This window comes from Uranotaenia lowii, chromosome 2, assembly GCF_029784155.1.
Source record: "Uranotaenia lowii strain MFRU-FL chromosome 2, ASM2978415v1, whole genome shotgun sequence".
Taxonomy (NCBI): domain Eukaryota; kingdom Metazoa; phylum Arthropoda; class Insecta; order Diptera; family Culicidae; genus Uranotaenia; species Uranotaenia lowii.
In genome coordinates, this window is record NC_073692.1 from 5,274,480 (window position 1) to 5,290,402 (window position 15,923).

Genomic DNA, 15,923 nt, shown 5'->3' on the forward strand with positions numbered 1-15,923 from the left:
AGATTGTGAAACATATATCCTATTGGTCCAACGAAACCTGTACGAGCAAAATGTAACGCTGCTTAGTAATGAAAAAAAAAAGTTGTTTCTGAAGTCACTTGAATAATAAAAACAACATTCTATTCTGAATCTTTAAAAAAAATTGTTTTTTCAACAACACTGTATTTAAAGTGTCCAATCTCGAGATTTTGTAGACAAAGAAATCAAAGACAAAGCATCTGTAAAATCAAACAATTCCAATGATGAAACGTTTCGAGAAGGGTTGAAATGTTCTTCTTTGCAACAATCAGCATTTTGAACTTCCGTTTTCTAAAATGGTGACTATAGCGAAATATTCGGCAAACAAATGGTTAGTTCGCTGAATGATTGTATGAATATCCTGAAGGTAAGGAAACCAACTTTAATCGATTGTGAAAAATCTTTCTTTGATTTAGGGGTCCTTCAAAGCACTCAAAGTTTGGGGTTTTCGGCCTTAGAAAATCACCCATGGGGGAGAAGTTCTTTTGACAGCAAAAATTTTCAAGCCGAAATTTATTGAAAATTGATAATTCTTCAAGTTGAGTTTAGACCCAGTTATGGATTATAAATGAAGGTAAAGCAGACCGGACAAAGCTTTGCAGAGCGAAGATTTTCCTCAAGTGGCGGCCACATCAAAATAAGGGATCACAGCTTCTCAGGTGAAATCGTTATGGATCAGGAAATCGGATGGTATCGACTGAAGTCAGAAGTAATCACAGACAGATAAGTATCATATTTCTTACTTAAAAAGTTGAAATTTGGTAAAACTTTGTCAAATTGGTTTGAAACAATTGGTTTCGTTGGAAATTTTTTATTCGAAATCTGCAGGAATCACTTAATATAGAAATGTATAAAAATTTGTAATATCATACAGCAACATGATCAAAACTTCCGTTTTAGCGATATTTTAATTTGTAATCAAAATATTCATTGATTTTTTTTTATTTATTGGTGATTTTTATGAAGATGATGATGAATCGACAATATTTCCACCTGCCAAATTCTTAAACTTAGTGGAGATATGTTTTTAGATGTTTTTTTAAATAACCTTTTGAATCGGATTACAACAAAAACCAAATATAGCTAGGTTGGTGGAAATTCGATTGGTCACTTTTCTAATGATTTGAGTGTTCATTTTTTTTAACTTTTAAAATAAAAATGCTATGCACATGTTGAAAGGAGTTTCCCGAAGAAATGTATTTATAATAAATAATAAACTAATAATAGATAGAATAGGAGTTTCCTAAGGAAAATCTAGGAGCATAGGAGATGTAGGTAAAACTAAGATCGCACCATTTTCCAAAAATGGCTCCAGATCGATAACCTCTCCCTTACTAACACAATCCTTTCCTGAGATACTTGAATATAGATTCGCAGACGTATAGACGGTTTCTATAGCTGGTGATACTAACTGATCATTATTTCAGAATTTTTCAAAACATGGTTTTGAAGAAAACTGGAATACAGATCTATGGTTGATCCTAAAAAGTATCTTACTAACAATCCTTCCTTCATCCCTCATTGACTACTAGGACGTGGCCGGCGCTGTTATTGATCATTTTCTAAAGGGAGAGCATAAGTTTTATGCATTGAGAATGAATTGCTAATCCTAAGCTGCATTCTTTTGGCCCTTGCACAAAATTTATGGCCTCGATCAGTCACGGAGTAGCAACCATTGGCGATGTGGAACTCGGTCTACTTAGCCACGCCAGCGATCATGGAGCTCTAAATGTATTTAATATGTTTTTTTTTTCAATTTATCAAAGAATTACAATGTTTGCAAAGTAATACAAGTGAAGCATTTCGGGTTAAATGATTTAAGGTGGATATGAGTAGTCAAACAAGCTAAGCTAAGCTAAGCTCAGAAAATCACCAATGGGGGAACCAAAGGAAATCGGAGAAATCGAAATTTCAATGTTGAATGCCAAATGACTTAGAAATGCATGAAACGTTGAGATCTGGAGTTAACTAGAAACATAATTTGGGCCAAAAATCGCCTTTCTGGTATATAACCGTTTTTCGGGAAAGCAGTCCCAGAAAGTCGTTCGACCAAAAAAAAATTTTTTTTTAGATATGTCCAGATCTCGAATTTTCACGCATTTTTAAGTCATTTGGCATAAAAATTAAAATTTCGTTTCCCGGAATTACCTTGCTCCTCCACTTCCCGTGATCCGATCTGGCCCGGATTTGGCATGAGATCTTGTACTAGGGCAAGGATTAATTTTAGACTGCAGCGCATAACCATTCACAGGTTTTGAATTTCCCATACAAATTTGGGGCAGTCTAATGCATACAGATAAGCACATCCTAAACTTTCAACTCTGATAATTTTTTTATTTTTTTTATTTAATAATCTTTGCAGATGCTTCAAATTATTTACAGAGGTTAAACTATCCTATCCTAGATTTAAACAAACCTGTGACGAGAAATTGGATTGGATTGGATGAAATAGATTGCGCTTGGCATTCATAAATGTTCAGGAGACTCTTTTTATTTCTTTGATTCGTGATATTTTGAAACGCTTGAAACTGATTCATCTATTACAATTTTATCCAATCCAATACTGTGTTCATTTTATCAACAGCACTTGTCTACTAATAATTTCTACATCGTTTTTTTCTCCTTTTTAGGGCCTGTTACCGTACCGATGGTGTCTCAAAATGGTACACCTCCGATGGCAATGCCGGTGCAAGTTCCACCGGGTCACGTGATGCAGCAGATTGTCGACGAGAATGGCACCCTGCGGCACGTCATTCTCTCCACCCAGCATCAGCAGCTTGGCCAGGGCGGCGTCCAGCATCATCTCCATGGACATTTTGTAAGTTTTCCACCACTCCTCCATCTAATTTTGACGCTTTATCTGCGATATCTTCCAATCACCAGTAATGAACATTGGGAGTTGAGTAAATTTTCTACTATTCACAAGATTTCTAGACCAAATCTTTATAGTTTGAAAGCGTTATCAACGTCGTCGTCTGAGGCGCTATGACCTTTATCCAACCGAACCGTGTAACAAAATCTCCAAACGTTCAACCATCTCCTTCAAATGAAGTATAAATTTTTATAGCATAACTCGTGCAGCAGCCAGAATAATCTGAGCCATTTGAACTTGAATTCGATCCATCCCCAAACGGGGTGCTTTCCGTGATCCCAAATGTACACAACCTATAGAAAACGACGAGTAAACTATAGAAACGACGCGCAAAATGTCGCGAAAGGTAAACTTGTGGCATATTCTTCGGTTCAGTTCGGTTCGGTTTAAGCCAAAAAGCCGCCTCTTTGCCCATGGCATCTCAATTTTTTTTAATGCCTCAGATTCAGACTGGTTTTCAATAGTGTTTTCCCACCGTACACTACTGAGGCTGCCGTAAAATCCGAGCGCTTGCTCTCGCAGCGCCCCGTGCGATAATTGCTTTTGTTTGTAAGAGACGTTTTGCGGGATGTTTTTTGTTTCGGTCGGCATATATTAGTTTCTGCTAGTCACACATCACACAAATATATAGGTATATTTGTTTATTGCCCATCCATCAACTAGACTTTCATCACTCGTCAACTATTAATCCCAACACGCTATTTTCTCCTTTGAATTTTTTTCCTTTTTTTAATGCGTCGGTTCACTAAATAGACGCTCTTACTTTAGCGCCTTTGCTGGGATTAATTTCTCTTTCGTCCAAAATCAAATATCTAGCCTCCAACTTTTCCAAATTCCTAAGTTTGTCAAACTTAAATTCTCTAAATTCAAATATTCATGTTTTGACTGAGTTTTATCAAAACGCTTCAGGAGACTTGTCAATTTTCAGCTTTGGGATATAAATGTACGTAATCTAATAACAGACATATTTAAAAAAAACAAAAATTGAAAAAGTTTGTAAATTGTACGTTGAGGATAAAAACTTATTCCTACGTTATTCTGAAAAAAGTCTGCAATCTTATGACTGGAACAATAACGATCAAAAGTGTTCGAAGATTAAGGTACCATCAAGACGCCATTCACCGCCCAGACATCATTTACCGCCCAAAATCACCCTTTTGTGTGTATTTAAAAAAAAACTGGGATGTTTTCTCCAAATATAAGACCTGTGTTCTGTGTCGGCATCATTGTTCGACCATTTCACTGAAAAAACATCACTTAATTATGCTAACTATAGCCAGAAATAAAATATTTGGTTTTTCGTTTCCGGTCAAATTATTGAATTCGACGCCTGTTAGCGAACTAAGCATTACTGTACTCCTAGGGCAAAAAGGGTTTTTGTTTACTAGATAGTACCTATTGGACCTAAAATCGACTTGAAACGATAGTTTTATTTTCGTAGAATAGATTTGCATCAAAAAATTTTCGATTTTTCAATAGTTGTTGTTTTTTTAAGCGTTTAGTAATGGGCGGGTAATTGGTGTATAAAAAAAGTGTGGGTTCCTAATGACTGGTCACGCACAATTTCTTTGTTTTTAACGCATGTATTGTGTCAAATGTGTAAATTGTAAGAAGCATTTAGTTTGATTATGTTAGAAAATGATGTTTTATCGCTGAAAGTAACCGGTTACTTGAGGTTGTTTGCCGGGAATCATCATTTTGTCAGTCAACGCACTTTGTTAAAATTTGTACTAAATTTGCGGAAAAATTTCACAAAATGTATTCTCTAAAGAGCCAAAATATGGTTTTGACAGCTCGTTGTATGGAAAATACTAAAAAGAACAGTTTCCGTGTTGTTTAGATAATTTTTCCTTAAGAAAACATTATCGATACCCGAAAAAGTCGAGTGGGCGGTAATAGGGCCGGTTGAACACCCCAAAGTTTAGTTGATTATTTTGAAAAGCGTACATTTTTCGCATTCCACTGAATTTTTTATTTAAAGTAGAGCAGTTTTGGGATGTATTGGAAAAGAAAGCGAATAAAAATCTGCCGTCGTTTTTTTTTTATTACACGTGTGTTTGAAGTTGAAAAACCGCTTAACTGGGCGGTGAATGGCGTCTTGATGGTACATCAAGTTTCGGCATAAGATACTGCACGAAAGAATCTAACGGATCATTAACACATAGAAGAAAGTCGGGTTAGACAGACCTAGAGTGCCCCAAATGAACCGACATTTGAAAAAACTATGCGCTGCACGCTTAAATCGATCCTAGGCCCAGTACAAGGTCTCATGCCAAATTTGGGACAGATCGGATCACGGGAAGTGGTCGCTCAACGAGCCTAAAGTTTGTATGGGATTTTGAGACATTTTGTTCGGGAGGAACATGGAAAAAGAAAAGAAAGAAAATGGATTTTCTGAATAACTTCGATCCCCTCGACCAATTTCTTTTGAAAACAGGTTTTCTTAAAGCCTAAACTATGTAAAATATTTCATCCGAAGACTGCATTTCGATTCCCGTTAAGATATAAAAGTTATTAGACTTCAAAAATTGGGGTATTTTTTTCATTGCGATATTCATCTCTATTAATGAGAGACACTGCTTCTAACATTTTGACACAGCATTTACAGTGATGAATATCACCCTGAAAAAAGTTACCCCATTTTTTAAGTCTAATAACTTTTTTAGCATGAGTCGAATTGAAATGCAGACATTTATTGTTTTTAAATTCGAGCAATTAAATTTAAAAAAAAGTGTCGGTCTTAAAAGGGAGATCGAATTATTAAATAAAAATGAATAGTGAATTTAAATTTAAAATTTAATTTTTTTTAACTCTTTTTGGTAGTCAAAAATTCGTAATTAAAAAATTCTGTAAAAACCATGAATGAGTTTTGAACCAAAACAAAGCATTTTAGGCCCCATGGTTTGAGAAATCCAAAAATATCCTTAAAATGACTGAGCCTTATGATGCAAATACGAGTTTTGAAATTGAAAAAAAATTTTAAATGTTTGCCAAAAATGTTTGCGATTGTTTAAACGGTATAAGGATCACGTTGATCATCAACAAAACAAAGGTTATCAAAAACCTCCTTTTTTTTATAAATAACTAGCTGACCCGGTGTGCGTTGCAACACCTTCCAAAAATAAATGAAATTTTAGGAAATTATTTAAATTTTGTTTTTTTTGTATGAAACCACCCTTGCCCCTTCCCATTCGCAAAAGCTGGAAGTAGGTAGGGATCCAATTTTTTTGTAATCAAGAACTCTATCAAATTTGGTTGTATTGGTTGATAAGTTTTAAGCGATACATCAACATTTAAATGGAACCTCCTCCGTCCCCCACCTCTCCAAGGCATGGGTCTGTAAAATTCCATACAAACATATTTTGTACTCAAATACTTTCCCAGGTCAAATTTGTTTTTTTGCTTGATTACTTCTATACCAAAATGTATTGGAACCCCTCCCCATTTCTTATGTACGCACTATAAAAAGATGGTGATTCAAATAATCCTAGAACCATTTCTCATACCCAAATGATTTCCCATGTCATATTTGGTTCCATATGTTTGATAAGTTCTTGGTTTATATAAAACAATTATGTGAGTTATGTTATGAGTTATGTGAGCTCCTCTCTTCCCTAACGTAATCCTCAATTGAAAGAGAAAGGAGTCTCGAATAAGCATATTACCATTTATCGATTCCAAATGCCCTCCCATGTCAAATTTGTTTCCATTTGCTTGATTAGTTCTCGATTTATGTGAAAAATTGTAACGGAGCCCCTTCTCTCCTTCAAATCACTCCACTGGAAGGAGGCAGTAGTACCAAATATTCATAGAAACATTCCCCTTAACTTATCAAATACCCTACCAAGCGAAATTTGGTTCCATTTGCTGGATAAGTTCTCGAGTTATGAAAAAAAATTGTACTCAAAATTTCATGAAAACATGTTCATTGTCTCTCCACAAAAAGAAGAGAAGGGAATCAAATATTCATAGAACCCTTTCTCGTACCCAAAAATTGCTCCAAGCCAAATTTGGTTCTATTTGCTCGAATAGTTCTCAAGTTACGCAATGAAAAAATGTAAAGAAGCCCCTCTCACCTCCCTGTCTTGATTCCCACTGAAAAAGGGAGGGATCAAAAACATCCATAGAAACATTTCTTGTGTTCCAATGCCCTTTCATGCCAAATTTGATTCCAATATCTTGATTAGTTCTCGAGTTATGTAAAAAATTGTAAGGTAGGGCCCCTCTCCCCTTCCTATCTTCCCACTGAAAGGAGGGAGGGGTACCTAATATTCGAAGAAACATTCCTCGTACCCAAATACCACCACAAATCATTTGCTTGAATGGTTTTCGAGTTATGCAAACAATTGCCTTTTGTTTGGGAGACCCCTCCCCCCCTTCATGAAACAGGGAGGGGTCTAAAACCATAATAGGAACCTTCCCCTGCTTTCAATATCTCCACCTGCCAAGAGTTACGTAAATCGGCTCAGTAGTTTTCGAGTCTATAGGGAATTTGATTTTTCGTAAGCTACAGCTTTATTTTCGTGTTGACATGATTTTAAAATTAATAAGTGTGTTGGTGATAATTTGATTTAAGTTTGTGTTGTATTAAAACCAATGCTTAAAAAACAGCTTAAAAAACGATAAATTTTGGCTTTAATAAAATCTATTTTTTTTATGAATATTATGAAATTTATGATAAATCGTGTTTCAGATTACGAGACTACAATACCGGTTCAGCACGAATTTTCTATATACTTTTTAATAAATAAGTACCTAATATTTGCATAGTGAGCTAAAGAGCCACAGCTTTGCATCAAAGAGTCGCAGGTTGTCGACCACTGGCCTAGAGTAGAGTCATCTGACACAAAATTCCGCCGGAAACGAGCCAATTTTTTGACACCTATTCCAAAATACTTTTTGGGATCAAGTAATTTATTGTTAACATTGGTAAATCTATTTCTTGAACTAAAAATTTTACTTGGAAATATCTCCATGGGAACAGGGAGGGGGGTTCAAAACCCCTAAACGCCCCCTCTTCCCCGTTCGCACGGCCTTGTAACCGACCTATTATTTATTTTATTATTATTTAATCGACTTAGCAACTTAACAAGCCCGTAAGCTCGTCGACCGGGATTCGTGGATTTCTCCGGCGTTTGAAACGGTTGAAGTTTTCGAAAATGTTGCGAGTAATCGAGAAAATTACATCATGGTTCATGGTGTATCTTCTAAGATTTTGTTTGTTTTGTGTACTATTATATGACCTGTCTGCTGTAAATCAATAACAGGTCTCGAAAGTGATGTTACACTTTGACAAACAGTGATGTTACTACTGTGGCTGAATTCAAAGGAATCATCGATTACTTTGAAAACATTGGCGAACATATTTCCACCATTAGATTCCTGCTAAACATTGTAATTTTCGAAATATTGAAAGTGTCCGTTTTATCTGTGTTTGTCTTACTCGACTTTCTCCTACCTATATTTTAAAGCGACCCCTTTTGAGAGTTATGTGTTAGAATGAAAAATTCATTGAAAATTCTTGTCCGACTCCAACTGATATGGCATTGCTTTAATGTCTTAAAGTGTGGATTCATTAACTTCCACCTCTACTAAACGTTGTTTGCAGGTTCTTAATTTCAATTCTGGATACTTTGTCAGAACTCGTTAATTTTGTTCCTCGATTTATGATAATTAATAACCATTCCAAGTTTGAACCACTGAATGGCCCCCATCGCTAAGCAAAATCTGAAAAAGAATCGAATCTCCCAAGTAACTACATAATCAAAATACTTTGCACAACTGTTGCTGAATACGAACTTTCATGCCATTGTTGTTAATAGATCGATCTACTAAATAATGAATGTTCCCGAGTGCATTCGAAATCAAAATCAACATTCCACCGCAAAGGGAAGGAATCAACAATAGTGAAAAACATCATTGATGATTCGTCACGAAACAAACCAAAGCGAACAAAAAGATACAAAACGATGCGCTGCGCAGAAATCCACCGAATTCGCCTTTCACTCGGCTCCATGCAAAACACCAATCAGCGAATGTACGGAAAAGCCAAAAGGTTAATGCCGGCTGCTGCTGCTGTTGATGGGACGTTCGGGTTTCCTTGAAATATTTGCAGCGATTTTCGACAAATTTTAATTTTAAATTCATGGTCTGCAATTTGTGTTTCCATTTGACTTTGGCTTTGTTGGCATACCGGCACGGCCAGCTAGCCGTCTTTCGGCTACCTGTTGTTGGGGCCAAAATGAGGCAGGTAGTAGTAGTAGCTTAGTAGATAGTCATGCTTCTCTAGCGCGACCGATTGCGGTCTATTCGTGACGACTGCTAGGCCGGGAAATGCATAGTTCAAGCCGCGGAATGTTGGTAATTACACTGGACAACACTCGCAAAGTGTATAGAAAGGTATTGAATAATCCGCCAAAGCTATGGTTGTTCGGCTAGAAAAATTTGAAACTGAACTTTTGTGAAATTTGTCATTTTAGAACATGACAAATAACAGCTTTGTTTAGGAATCATTCAATGCTTTTTTAAAATTTCAATGTCGGATTAAAATTGATTTCAATGTGTATTGAATTTTGATGTCCGTATCAGAGAAAGCGTCGAGCTTTGCATGATTCTTAGACTAACTATAAAACTTGTAAGTCTTGCTGTCAAGGGTAAGATCTAACAAATCTAATCAATGTATTTCTGATTAAACTATATTATGGATTGTTGGTTAAAACATTTTGTAAACCGGTGTATCTAAGCCACAACACGAACAACAACAGCAGTTGGGATTTTGGTTTAAGGTAAAAAAAACCGGATGTTTTTTGTCCAGATGTATGCTGGTGAACAAGAAGCGCTGCGTTGATGGATGACAATATTTTGGTGCTGTGTTTCGAGTGTCAAACTTTGGCCAATTCTAGTCTTTTTTGTATGACTTTTTTTTGTGTTTATACGTTGTTGCTAGGTGTATGAATTAATTGCTCAGACGTCCTTGGAGTTGAACTGTGCAGAACAATCTATCATACCGAGAGAGGCAAACGAAGCAACCACCAAAAAATGCCAACCAAAGAATGCTTGAAGAGATCTGCGCGACATCAATCAGTGGCGTCGAAAATCTATCTGTTCCACAACTGAACCGCCGAAAAAGGACGGAAGATGTTTGGTTGCTGCTTCGCTTTGTTCGAATGCTGCACAAAAATTCAATTTCAATGGCTGGGTCGTTGTGCTATAATTGGCCTTAAACTGTTTTTACGTGTCTTTTGTGTTCAGTCACACGAGAAGAGTCCATCATCATCATCATCATCATCGGTAAAGAACGAAATGTGTACCTACTACCTATTGCGTGCCAATTCAGCTGGTGAAGTTTTTTTATGCGACTTTTTTTTACATCACGCGTTACGACAATCGACGCGAAAAATATTCACAATGGTGGGTGTAATCATTCGCTCCCCCTCGTCCCTTTCCAGCTCGTTTTGTGGCGATTGTCAATGTGTGATTACTCCGCAATTAGCGCACTCTGGGGAAGTTATGAGCCCGATTATGTGGGGAGCACACGTTTTATGCACTATTTATTCGACAACGTTACCATTCTCAATGTTGGACAATAGTCATCGTTGTTTTTGATCAACTACCAATTACAAAAATAACAAAAAAAAAAAAAAAATACGAAAGAATTGAATTCATGAAAATCTTTCAAAGACTTTGATAATATTGTTAAAAATTTGTTGGATGTTCTTAATAAATATTTTCAAGGTTGTTTGTTAAAATTGTAAAAGGTATCGTTGAAGAAGAGTTGGAGTTGCTGTAATATTTTTCACCGGGTGACGGTATCTTTATACTAAAATCTGTTTGTGCCACAAGGAAGTCATCTGTGGCCTATACTTTTCTCAATCTACTATCTCATAACAAACTGGTTTGTATGATCCGTTGTATCAAAGTTTTGAAGTTTTCTCACTGTTGTGCTTGATCTCCGCAGTGACCAAATGCGATACCCGCTTTGTCGACAGTTTTTTTAGTATAGAAATTCATGGCGACCGTCAAAAATATTGTTCTAACAAGTTACAATGTGGTGATCGTGAGTTGAAGAGATTTCAACAGACTTTACCACATCGAAAGCCTTTTTAAACCTGTTCAAAGAGCGATCCCCATGATTCTTGTTAAACTCCCATTAGGTTTTGACTGTTGCTATGGGTTTAAATACAAGGCATTCAGAGCCTCTTTTGTGTGCACGATGACCCTTCCAAAGCATCGATTCTGATAACGATATATATAGATATAGATAGTTTTCTTATTTCTTAAAGAGTCACGAATCAGAATGTTTGCTGACTGGATAGTACGTTCAAGGACCTACATTTTGATTCTACATACACACTTATCAGATAAATATTTTGTTTTTGAGATTCAAAGTCTAAACTCGATTTTCTCGGTTCAGTGATGCTGGTGCATTCGCTCTTTACTAAAATCGAAACCAGGATGACTTTTTTGGACTAGTTAAATAGATAAGTGTAAAAATAAATCCAAATGTAAGTACCTACATTATTCTACAAAGTACGGTTTCTATTTGCTAGTTGGCTCAAGTTCTTCCAAGAGTTTTGAATTAGATAATAATTATCTAAAACATTCATCACTTCAAACCAGCCATATAACTGCGAGTGCATCGCTCGATCAAGTGAAAATGAAATTGTATAGACAGACTAGGTAACTATACCTAAACAAACTTGCCTCACGTCAACAAGCTGCACCCCGCAATACTCAACCTAGTGCTAGCACTGGCCGAGTCGATTGTAAATATGTCGGCCGGCAGTCGATTCGTGGAAGTGATATTTGTTTATGATTTATTGTTATTAAATTACCACACCGGGTCGTCTCGACGTTTTGTTTTGTTTCTCGGTGCTGATAACGGTAGCCGCCTGGCATGACACTGTAAAATAGAGACGAGAAATGATTTCTTCAAATAAAAAAGGCACCTGATTGCCAACTGTTCAACTGCCAACACTAAAGCTCATGGAGAGAAAGTAAATCGGGAAAAAAATGATTGCAAGGTCTAAAAATAATATGACCCCAAAGGTTTTATTTTCAGTCTCGATTTCTACGATTATTATTTGCATATTTTGATACAAGATTTTAAGTTTAAAGCTCAAAAAACCATGTTATTATAATGAATGTATCTATAGGACGTTTATGCATTCAAGCAATAGTATTGAAATGTAAAAGTACCATTTAGACTATACGGCCCAGTCGAGTACTTACCTTCAACTAGTGTTTGAGTGAGACTGTTCTTGTAGCTGATAATACAGGAGTGATTGTATTTTTTCACAACCATATCAAAATGATGTCGTGGCGTTAATATTCCCCTGTTGCATTACAAGGGAGGCTCTCTCCGAGGCAACGTGTCAAAATTTAGGCTCAGTCTATGAATGACTAGCAGTGAGGAATATTGACTTGACAAAATTATGGAACCCCAAAAAGATGAATTTCATCATCGGAATGTTAGACTGGTGATTAAGGTATAGAAAAAAAAATGCAAACCCATATCAGCGTTGATTGAGTGTAATTTCATGAAGTGCATTTTTTTTATCCTACACAGATCAACGGTAGTACACCACAGTTCTATAATCATTTGGCGGCTGGATACCAGGCCGGACCAGGACCGGGTGCACCGCACCTTTTCCAGTCACCTCTGATAGCCGGTGCAGCAGCTCCTGGGGGTGGAACAGCAGGGGCAGGAGGTGCCGCAACCCACACGCTGCACACCCCTCAGTCGAACGTGACCCATTCGCCCTCGCCACCTCACAACAACAACAATCAGTACCACAAAGACGAACGAGCCGTGCGACAACACACAAAAATGTTACGAAAACTGGAACAGAAACAGCGTGAATTGAGTAAGTATTACAGCACAATCAATACGCACAGTCACCCAGAACTCATCGCATTCATTGCTTTCAGATGCATTGTCCCCGCGGAAGCACACGGAAACGAATGGCAGTGTACGTAAGCATCAGCACCATCACCATCAGCAGCCGTCGCATCAGCTGTTGCATCAACATCTACCCCACCAGGTTTCAACGGCCCATCAACGGAATGGTACATCGTCGGTGGCAACTTCCGAAGATGGCGAAGAGTCGCCAAGCATTCCGGACGAAGAAGACGATATGCAGGCAATCATAGAACATCTCAGTTCGGTGCAATCTCCACAGGTCAACGAAATTACTTCACGGTCTGCACTGTTCCAATGGTCCGTTCCATCGCCAATTCCTCCCAGTGAAACGCTTCCGTTCAATGTGCAGGATCTACATTACGAGCTGCTTCTTAGCGATCCGGGCAAAGAAAATAAGTACAAGAGTATTTTCAAGGGTAGCTCATTGAGTTGTATGGTGCAAGATTTGCGTCCCGGCCAAGAGTATACGGTTCGATTGCAGGTTTACTTGGAACAATGGCATGGCGCACCAACTGACCCTACGGTTTTCAACACTCCACCTTGTGAGCCGGATGTTCCGAAGGCACCAACTTTGATAGCAAGAACGAAAAATTCCCTCCAACTGCGTTGGAACGCGGCCACTGATAACGGTGCCCACATCACCAATTATATTTTGGAATACGACAATGGCAAATACAACGGAATGATACACTTGATCAATGCCGAGAATTGTGATTTTATTGAAGTTTGCAAAACGAAAGGAAAACAATTCACGGTTAATAAACTGCATCCATCGACGTTCTACATATTCCGATTATTGGCGGTCAACGAATACGGTCGTAGTGGGTATTCGGATTTAGCCAAATTCAACACCGCTGGTAATCCACCGCAACAACCCCCACCACCAACACTACAACATGCCTCGGCCACAACTTTGAAGTTGGCCTGGCAGAGGAGATCACAAAGCGAAGGATTCACGCTGCAAATGAACGATTTGGACCAAGGCTACGGCTACAAGAACATCTACTCCGGTCTAGAAACCGTGTACGAATGTGTAGGTTTAAGGAGGGCAACGACATTCCAATTCAGACTAAAAGCCGAAAATGAAAATGGTACAAGTCCCTTTAGCAAGGAGGTGATATTTAAAACACTTCCAGCTTGCCCAGGTCGACCTGCCAAACCGCAGGTGAAAGGTAAAATACATGCCACTGCATTTAAGGTCAAATGGGATCCACCGGTCGATACGGGTGGTGCTGAGATCAGTCTGTACCATGTGGAGATCAATTCCGGGTCAATGTACGAACGGGTATACAGTGGAAAGGAACCGGAGGCGTTGATCGAGCGACTGAGCCCCGGAACTGCTTATCAAATAAGGGTATTGTGTGAAGGTCCGGGAGGGATAAGTGCATTTTCGGAGCCTAGTCTTGTGACAACGGAACCGGTGACTCCGAGAGCTCCTCAACGGCCCCATTGCAATGGTGCACCTACACCTTATGCTGCTTGTTTAATGTGGGAAAAACCGGATTACAACGGCGGGGCTCCTGTTTTGGAGTACGAAATGGAAGTAGAACTGTCCAACAAGACGAGAACTTCTTGCTATCGAGGTAAGGATCAATTTTGCGTTGTGAAGGATCTTAGGCCTGGGGAAATGTACACAGTACAGGTTCGTGCAATCAATCGTATCGGAGCGGGCGACTGGTCTGCAGAGTATAGCTTCCATGCTGGTGCAGCACCACCAAATGCTCCCAAAGAGCTCAACATACTGGTTAAATCGCCAACACATTTGTCTGCAAATTGGGACGAGCCTCATTGTAATGGTGCACCGATCAACGAATACATCCTACAGTCCAGTACGACACCGTCTTGTTCTAGCTCGACGCCTGATGCCGATGGGTCAGAGTTACTCTTCCAAACTGTATTCCATGGCCCTCAGCGAACAGCTGAACTAAAAAATCTTACTCCTTTCACAAACTACCACTTCAGAGTGTGTGCAGTCAATAGTTCTGGAAGCTCTCGCTATTCGTCAACGTTCTCACAAACGACTCCAGCGGCTTCACCTAATGTACCGATATTAGGTCAGCATAAAATTACGGCCAAAAGTATACTTATCTGCTGGGAAACACCTCAATGCAATGGTGCACCAATAACCCACTACTACATCGAATGTGGAGATCGAACGATATCGGTTTTAGCAGCAACAACACTCTGCCGGATCAAGAACGAAAATTCTGAAACAGCCAAGCGGAGCGAAGACAGCGATGATAGTGACCAAGAGGATGATAACGAAGACAGCGATAACGAAAACGAAGACCCAATTGATGAAAGCTCCCTCACTGCCAAAAATCAGAAGGCGTCGGACGAGACCTCTATGAATTTGTTGGACCAGAGTAGCGATGGAACTGAAACTACGCGTAACGAGCTACTTGTAGATGAACTGCATCCAGAAACGTCGTACAAACTACGGATACAGGCCGTCAACGACATTGGAAGCGGTCCTTTCTCTTCTTATATCAAATTTACTACCGCACCACTGCCACCAAAACCACCAAAATTGGAGTGTATACAGTATGGTTTTTCACACCTAAAGCTGCGCTGGGGTGAAGGAAAGAATCTGGCAGATCTTGCCCGGTACTACGTTGAAGTGGAAAACAATCGAACCGGGGAGTATCAGAACGTGTACACCGGAACGCGTAGCACTTGTAAAGTGATGAAATTGCATGAACTAACCCCGTACACCTTCCGGATAGCAGTGGAAACGAAGCATGCTGGCATGGGAGACTATTCGGAAGATTTCGTGTTCGTGACGTCCGCTGCAACGCCCAACACAATCAAGGCACCCCGTGTGTATATTGAACCGCTAGGAGGAAGTGCCAATAGCTCCCCGCAACATCCACCAGCACTTAACGGCAACGCGACCAATCTCGCCTCAAATACCATCGTTCAGGGAAGCACTCACCTGACCACTGGTGGTGGTTCCTCATCCGTCGGTGTTTTGACAATCGAGTGGCAAACCAGCCGAAACAATCCATTCTCCGATGCCATTGAGTATGTGCTGCAAATGGCAAAAGCTAAGGATCATGAATTTCTCGAGGTATGTGTAATTTAAAAAGCCTAAATAAACACATTTGATAA

General features: G+C 38.8%; 1 protein-coding gene across 5 annotated transcripts in view; it reads left to right on the top strand.

Annotated features, from left to right (window-relative positions):
- Positions 1-15,923, top strand: part of LOC129749762 (fibronectin type-III domain-containing protein 3A-like) — a 124,893-nt gene that overhangs the window by 103,913 nt on the left and 5,057 nt on the right. For 4 of the 5 annotated variants that reach the window (XM_055744833.1, XM_055744834.1, XM_055744836.1 and 1 more), the window contains exons 3-5: positions 2,649-2,836; positions 12,459-12,756; positions 12,821-15,882. In XM_055744833.1, the coding sequence (XP_055600808.1) occupies positions 2,649-2,836; positions 12,459-12,756; positions 12,821-15,882 (3,548 nt within the window). Of the gene's footprint in view, positions 1-2,648; positions 2,837-12,177; positions 12,379-12,458; positions 12,757-12,820; positions 15,883-15,923 lie in introns of those variants that run through there. The other variant, XM_055744837.1, reaches the window with a different exon arrangement.